Genomic DNA, 8,694 nt, shown 5'->3' with positions numbered 1-8,694 from the left:
CTTTTGTTCCGAAATCGACCAAGTAATAATGACACACACACAATTCTTAAACAACATCTTTTGCACAGAATTCAATGGGATTTGAAAAGTAAAGTGGTAGTTGAAACTCTAGTGATAAGAGATGGGGCTTCCTTAAATCATCCTCTGGTTTATGAGCTACTTTTCACATGCAAACTACGATATGTAAACTGATATTATAATTCCAACATGCAATTTCAAAGTTAATGAATTTTGAGACACGTGATATTAAACTGACTGGTACTTTTAGGCTTAACATTTCTAAAATTTAATTTAAAATTCGCTTGGTTTATGACCTACTATTCACATGCCGTGTTACAGAAAATATTCGTGCTGGTATAACACCTGCAAACATTACGATATGTAAAATAATGTTCAAATTTAAAAATGTAATTTCAAAGTTAATGAATTTTAAAACACGTTATAAGCTGGTGTAGAATGGCTGGTACTTTTACGCTTACCATTTTCTTAAATCCAATTTAAAATTTAACAATTTCGAATACGTGGCAAGCTGGTGTAGAACCTATACCTACATGTACAAGCATCATATCCATCATTTCACTACCTGGAGAGTGGAGAGACATCGTTTAATATCAGCTGCAAATAAAATAATTTGGTAATCCAGATTTTTGTAAACCACATCAGAAAGATGAAGTTGCTCGTCAATATGTGTCTGTTTGCTGTAGTCACTGTTATCGTGTCACCAGGTAAGCTAATTTGATATTCTCAGTTATTTTCAATCCTACTTTGGTCTTTGATATATAGTGAAAAGTACATTTCAAATTCGTCCAAAAATTGAGGTCACAGAAACTCAAAATCAATTTCTTTAATCGAACATTGAAATTCATTTTAATGTCAGTGTATTCCATATTAATATTCGCCGAGAATTCAAATTCGTCGCACCTTTCGATGTTCATTGAATTGTAAAAGCTATTTCGTCTTTTGTCATTCATTTTAAAACATTTGTGTTTTATATTAATCAGGCGTTATCAAAATGGATGTAGGGGTGCATTTACATTCTAAACACAAGTGTTAATATACTTTCATTTTTGAACAAAACTTTTTAACTCTTACCACGTAAACTATAATAACACACAATTCCGGTAAAAATACAAAATTGAGCACTTCTATTAACATATGGTGGCATATGTAATAGTTATTCCACGAGTGGCCTTCAGGCCACGAGTGGGATAAGTTACTTGTACCAGCCCAGAGTGAGACATGGCCAAAAGGACCACTCTACAAGGACAAAACTCTAGCCAACACCTGTTTTTCATCACAGGAGTGGAATCTGCTTCAGCATTGTTCAGTCAACTTCAGGAAGTGATATTCAATTATATTTTAGGAATGTGTTTTGGTCTGGTTTAAAAAAAACAAAAAACAATACAAGTCTTGTACATGTATCACTGACATAATAATAGTCTTTTCTTTTTTTTCATAATTACTGTCCAGACCACTGTCTGGCCAACACCTGTTGCTTTATGTTGTTAATCTATGTTTACAAACATACTGAGGTCATGGTTGTGTTCTACAAGTACACACCCCCATGAAGTATAATCTATGTTTACAAACCTACTGAGGTCATGGTTATGTCCTATGTTATGTCTGGACATGGTCTGGAGTAGGCCCACTCTCTGGGTGGGTCTGTTTATTTTTAAAGTTATGTACTAAAGGGTGTGACAAGTGATCTCCCATGTGACTTGTTATGTCTGGAGTGAAACATGGGAGTGATACATGGGTTTTGACTCCACTCCTCAGGAGTGGTACTAGGCAGTAAAATTACCAGGTATGGTACAAGTATAGAAAGTCCTGGGACATACACATGTTTATGTGCTACGGGTTACACGGGACCCAACTGTGACACACGCTTGGATACGGACACAAGTAAGTACACATAAGGCAGCACACCACTAAATCCTTCCGCATTTGGTATAACCCTTGATAGTTCTGGTAACAATAGGTCGACAGTGCAAATAAGTAGGTGTCCCTTGGGAGCAAGATGATTAGCCATCTTTGTTTATTATGAAAAGTGGGCGTACAGGTATAAAATGGATTCAATTTACTTCAAAATGTGTGAATTACCAAGCCAATATTGGGCGCTTTATCATTTTTTCTTCCTATTTCGATGGGGAAACTATTCCCCCTGCACCCGGTGGCTACGCATGCCACTGTTATCTCACTCCCTCTCTCTTAGTCTTTGGGCTTGATTGTCACAGCATACGAAAAACACCCTAAAACGCATGTTTTAGCTCTTATTTCCAAATATTGGCCAAATATTAACATTTGACTTTTATTGCTAGTTAGGACTAACTAAAGGATTATGATTTAATTAGCTATGTTTCATTTAGCAAAACAGGATAATATCTTTTATTCCCAAAAAAAAAATAGTGCTGTATTTTTCTTGAATAGGGAATAGTAGGTCAAACTACATCGGGCATGGCACTTAATGAAATTAAAAAAAGTATCTAAACTTGGGCTTGTATGCGTGAGGGATCATACTGTCTTGTTTGAAATGCATTCTATTTAGTAGTAAAGAAGAAGGAAAAATCAAACATTCCAATCTTTTAAAAAGGAAACCATATGCCTTTTTACAATTCATTTAATTACTATAAATCTCACAGACCTCAACTACATGTCAGACAAGTTAAAGTTTGTTTTTTCCTTTTACTCACTTCGAATGTACTTTGTCAAAATCACCATTGTCCGAATGAAGAGTGTATACTACCACCAATATATTGTCCAACGTATGAGCCATGCGATGGCTTTCTTTGTGCTAATGGAGAGTGCAGACCACCGTGGTGGGTATGTGATGGAGTCAATGATTGTGGCGACTACTCGGATGAGCAAATTTGTCCCCCTGGTAAGTTACATATTGAATTCAAGTCTGTCATTCTGTCATTTTGCAGCTGCTGTTAGCTGTGAGTAGTATACTGTATAAGTGATGATTTTGCGTATAGTTATTATTGCGACTTGCCGTGAGAAACACATTTTCGCGAATGTTATGTTATGATTGCATATATTTGCAAGTTGCTATTTTCGTTGTAGGAGCTCTAATCACAAAATTCGCTAAAATAAAACCCTTACCACTTAGCAATATACAAACGTTATGAACATCCAAAATGGTACCGTGACCTTTGGGACATTCTTTACAATTCATGTAATTGCTATACATCTCACCGACATTAATTACTTAACTACAGGTGTGCCATGTGATGGGTTTCCTTGTCCTAATGGAGTGTGCAAACCAGCGTCGTTTGTATGTGATGGAGACAACGATTGTGGCGACTACTCGGATGAGCAAAATTGTCCCGGTAAGTTACATAATGAATTCATGTTTGTGGGATAGGTTTTTACGATTGATCATCTGATGTCAGTCGATGATCACCTTCGTCATAGACAAAGAGCAAACTACTTTGTTGCAAACTCTCCGCAGTTGCATCACCAGATAGGCGAGGTCTGCTTGTTTTCTGTTGATAAGGGGCAGTCTTCAGTGAACGGCTATTTTCAGATCCACCAAACTCTTTACATTTCCAGATAGGCGAGGTCTGCTTGTTCTCTGTTGACAACGGGCAGTCTACAGTGAACGCCTCTTTTCAGAGCTACCAGTAGGCAAGGGCGGCCTACATGTCTCGTTCTTAGGTACTTTGTCCTGAAGAAGTCAGAGCTACTCCTGACGAAAGCTTGACAGTTCTAAACTTGTCCGCCAAAGAACCCGCTAAAAACTTACTAATTGTAATGAATTCAAGTTTATCATTTTGCCACTGCTGTTGTTTATATTGGCTGTGACTATATTATATACAAAAGTTATGAACATTCAAAATGGTATCTCGACCTTTGGGACATTCTGTACAATTCATGCAATTGCTATACATCTCACCAATATTAACTACCTGTCCAACAGATGTGCCATGCGATGGGTTTCCTTGTGCTAATGGAGAGTGCATACCAACAGAATGGATATGTGATGGAGACAATGATTGTGGCGACTACTCGGATGAGCAAAATTGTCCCGGTAAGTTACACAATGAATTCATGTTTGTCATTTTGCAACTGTTGTTGTTTTTATTTGCCTGTAACTATATAGAATTTACAAAAGTTATAAACATTCAAAATGGCGACTGCTCAGCGGGGAAATACAATAGCTGCCCTGACAACATTAATGACAGCTATTGTACTTACCCACTTCTTGCACTGAGCAGTCCGCGACCTTTGAGACATTCTGTACAATTCTTGTAATCATTGCTATAAATCTCACTGACCTGAACTTCATGTCCACTAGATATGCTATGCGACGGGTTTCCTTGTCCTAATGGAGAGTGCATACCAGCAACAATGGTATGTGATGGAAACAATGATTGTGGCGACTACTCGGATGAGCAAAATTGTCCCCCGGGTAAGTTACATAATTGAAATTAAATCTGTCATTTTGCAACAGAACTGGTATACCCAAAGTAGGCAAAGTTCAAACCGAAAACCTATATTGTTGTCTGCGCTTGTTGTAAGTACATTATCATCAGATTTATATAGTTTACTTCGACATGTTTGAGGACTGTTAAATATCGAAACTATAATTTTTTTATTATTTGCCATAAAATGTGTATTACATTGCATAACAAAATTATTTGATACCAGCAGGACATTTTTCGTATTCAGAATGCAATTCGATAATGTCCCACCAAAAATACTGTCCACACGCTCATACCCCATCCCTTAATGATTCAGAAAAAAGTAAAGGCAGGGCTATGACACTCACCTCATTTGCATGGCAAAATTACCTGTCTCCTCTGCAGCCAATTTGGTTTCGCTCCATCGAAATCAAGCTGGTCATGGAGGAGACTACCCTCCTTTGTGTTTGTTCATTTGTGTATGGAGATCCCTTTTTGGAGTCTATAATGACTTAGGATACGCTCTCAGCTAGAGTCCGACGCTGCATTGTACTAGAAATACCTTTTTTGTGAAATCGCTATAGAGCCAATCGGGAACACGTATTCGTTTTGAAAATATAGCATTAAAATTAGTATCACCCTTGTGGCCCCCGTGCAGTGGAAAACCTTAATTCTTTCATTAAAAGGAAATGAAAATTAAAAAAACACGGACTGATCTACCTGTGCACCTATAAAATGGGCACAGCAATTTGTCTCAAATATGAATGAATTTTAAGAAACATACGGGATATGATGAACATTGACCTGACGCCATGATAGTAGGATCTATTAGTCGTTTTATATACAATGTAGGCCTATATACCGTATTGTCATAATACCAATATTTGTCATTATATATGATGAGTAATATTTAGCAACGTAAATGTGCAGTTCATATGCACAAACGAATACTGATCTTTATGATATTTAGGTTTTTGTACATCACATATACATGTCACATAGGAGGTCATACGTGTTGACCTTCATCTATTGTATTTGTTCATCTGTGTATGGAGAGGATTAACGCCATTAAAACTCCATCAGTATTAGGGCGTAGTTCAGTGAACTCACCGGATTGCTGTTCCAAGTACTTTGATAATACAGATAATATGTATTAATGGGTCGAGGCGATTGCATTGAAAAACCTAATAAATTATTCATAACAGTTACGTAATCAATCGATAGTGCGGACACTTTTCATTTGCAAACCACCAAAATTCGTGATCTTTTAGCGTTGGAAAAGAAACCACGTGAATAGAGTGCCCTCTCAAGAATATCAACTCTCTGGTAAAGGCCTCGTTTGACGTATGTGGTAACATTGTGACGTCATAGATCTTATTTTGGCCACACAGGCGAACATGGTCATTGCTCTGATCAGGGAAGTGATACAGATGGAAGCCGATCAAAGACCACATCAAAGCAGGGAAGTAATACAGATGGAAGCCGGTCAAAGACTACATCAAAGCAGGGAAGTGATACAGATGGACCACGGTCAAAGACTACATCAAAGTGAGTATCATACTTACATCGATACTGAACAAAAGAAGTACAGGTTGAACAATAGAGCCAACGGGCAGCATGTCGAAAATCAAAATTCCCGCTTAAAAGGGATATCCTTTTCAAATCCCTTTGGAGAAATCCCTTACATTTTTAGAGGAATCCTCAAAATTTGTTTTGTTGATATGGGTATGGGTAGTGGTTGGAAGGCCTCGAAAAGTTACCAATTAAATGTATATGTTAACTGCACTCTAAGATAGCAGTGATAAAATGAAATTGTATTTCATTTTTAAAGAAATCTGTAAGCATATGGCCGAATACGATTATTTTGGTTTGATTTCCGTGATTATGTACTATAAATCTAGAATCACTGTCACTTTTTCCCGAATAAAGCGACAAACTTGAAAATAAATCGACGAGAACATGATTTTTATTCGATAATAATAATAAACCTGCAATAAAGGCGGTAAATCTGATGCACATCAAAAGCCCAATGACTACACTGTTAGCACAATAGCTTGGTATGCGTACCTTCTATAGCATGTTACGTAAATAATTCAATACACGTTGGACCTATTTGACCCCGCAAGAAAACCTCATATGCACCCATCGCACTCAGTGTTGACTATGCCTAGTGAGAGAATAACAAAAGCGTGGCGAATGAACAGTCGACCTCCCAGTACACGCCTAATGTCCTTGAGTTCAAAAATATTACGTTAGCCAACGGAGAAACACATCCGTTGATAATCCATCCAATACCTATTGATGTATATAATACTCCATCAACTCGTAATGGTAAAAGACATACTTTCAGACAATATCCAAAACCGGATTCTATAGTCATATGAAACGTGGTAAACGATCTTATGTTATAAACTGAACTAGCGCAATATGGCGCTTTAACCGCGGTGTTGGCAATAATGTACCCGATTGTCAATCATATGTATACCTTTTGATCTCGACCTACAATCCCGAAAAAAATGTATTCGAACACCCACTGTAATCCCAAGTTCTTCTTAGTATAGTGCGCACGCTATATGAGTCACTGGAACTAAGAATTATAATAGAGTTCTCTCAATGTTCATCTTAAGCATATCCCCTCCCCTTTCCCCGCCAATCAGTGTTGGGAGAGGATATGGTGAAGATGAGCATATTGGGCATGCCAACATTGTACGGGGGTAGAAGGGGGACCATTTCCAATAAGGCCTTTAAAGTGTTCGAACAATTTTTTCTAAGATTGCAGTTGTTAAAATAACTGGCACTTCATGTTCATACAAGCCAATACATTATATTATATTATTATAAATGGTTTATTAAAACAATGTACTCGCAGCAAATAGCTGAATTACAACATCATTTACACATCAAAATATTAACACAAAAATATCACAACAATGGCAAGAAAAAATATATACAACAATTACATGAGACTACAATATGAGCAACAATGACAAATCAAACTGAAGCCGAAACTAAAACCAACCTCAGTACAAACAGCAGAGAGAACTGCAGAAACAACGCAGCACAGAGAATGCAAAATGGCCAAAACTATTTCAACTGTTCATTCCACTTTTTGACCATTTTTTGATAGCACTGTTGGCGTATCTCTGCGTGCGCACTTTCGGCAGCGTCATCATGTTGCTATTGCGGAGAGGAACCTTGACTACTTCGGATCTCAACTTAGGTAGCCAGCTGCGAAATTGTTGAGAGTCATATAGTTTGGTAGCAAAATCTAAGCAGATCTTGTCACGTCTGCTTCTGAGATCAGACATTTTGCATGTGACGAGGGCGTCTTGGTAAGAAATATAGTTACCACCCAAGACGATTCTGCACGCCCTCTTCTGAATACGCTCCAAAGCCAGGTGTTGTTTCTCAGTAAGCCCCGGATGCCAAACGGGCACCGCGTGTTCAAGAAGGGGCGCACAAAACCAACGTAGATGGCAACCAAATCCTCAACACTCAGACCAAATCTTTTGAGCCTGGTCAGCATAAACAGCCGGCCACTAGCACGCCCTAGAACGTCTCCAATATGAATGTCCCAACTGAGGTCTTTGGCGATCTTAATGCCCAAAATTTTGATCACATCGGCACTTTTAAGATTTTGATTACATAACCGCAGAGGGGGTAATACCTCGGGATCTTTCATGAAGGAGACGTCCATGTACATGCATTTGGACGGATTTAACTTCATGTTGTTGTACAGAGCCCAATCGTCAAAATTGTCTAAATCAGTTTGAATAGTACTACCATTTCTGGTATTGATGTTTTCAATTACAGTTAAATCGTCAACATATTTAAAAGCGAGTTTATTTGGATCGTTCATGCTGGCAGCGTCATTTGCAAGAACCATAAAAATAATAGGCCCATTTAAGGTGCCTTGTGGAACCCCGCCTGAGAGATTTTGCCAGTCAGACACGACATTTTGGTATCTCACACATTGGGATCTGTACGACAAAAAATCACAAATCCATGGTATTGCAGCAGGCCTTGTACCCATTTCAATTAATTTTGGAATAGCGATATTATGGTCAACGCAGTCGAATGCTGTACTAAAATCAGTCACGGTGATACGTGACATACTTTTAAATTGCTCAAGGTGTTTAAGGATGAAGTCGACTAACTTAACCAAATAATGGGTCGTGGATCTTTCTTTTCTGCTGCCAAATTGCCCATGATCGATTTGTGGTTCTATGTCATCCACCACCCAATCTGTAACAAAGGACTCGGCCACCTTAGAAAAGTGATCAGTCAACGA

General features: G+C 38.0%; 1 protein-coding gene across 1 annotated transcript; it reads left to right on the top strand.

The window, feature by feature from the left end:
* Positions 1 to 674: 674 nt before the first annotated feature.
* LOC140156431 (uncharacterized) lies at positions 675 to 5,980 on the top strand. The gene is made up of 6 exons (XM_072179380.1): positions 675 to 725; positions 2,732 to 2,878; positions 3,219 to 3,329; positions 3,920 to 4,030; positions 4,298 to 4,411; positions 5,795 to 5,980. The coding sequence occupies exons 1-6, from the start codon at positions 686 to 688 to the stop codon at positions 5,953 to 5,955; spliced, it is 684 nt and encodes a 227-aa protein (XP_072035481.1). The 5' UTR covers positions 675 to 685; the 3' UTR covers positions 5,956 to 5,980.
* Positions 5,981 to 8,694: the final 2,714 nt, after the last annotated feature.

The sequence above is a fragment of the Amphiura filiformis genome, chromosome 7 (genome assembly GCF_039555335.1).
Source record: "Amphiura filiformis chromosome 7, Afil_fr2py, whole genome shotgun sequence".
In the NCBI taxonomy this organism is placed as follows: Eukaryota; Metazoa; Echinodermata; class Ophiuroidea; order Amphilepidida; family Amphiuridae; genus Amphiura; species Amphiura filiformis.
The sequence above is the reverse complement of the archived record's forward strand: the minus strand, read 5'-3'. Positions and strand labels throughout refer to the sequence as shown.

Bases quoted from the DNA above. Each gene is read 5' to 3' on its own strand.
- LOC140156431 (XM_072179380.1), top strand. From the start codon at position 686: ATGTGTCTGTTTGCTGTAGTCACTGTTATCGTGTCACCAG. The intron at 726-2,731 runs GTAAGCTAATTT...GTCCGAATGAAG, and splicing joins CACTGTTATCGTGTCACCAG to AGTGTATACTACCACCAATA. The intron at 4,412-5,794 runs GTAAGTTACATA...TTGGCCACACAG, and splicing joins TGAGCAAAATTGTCCCCCGG to GCGAACATGGTCATTGCTCT.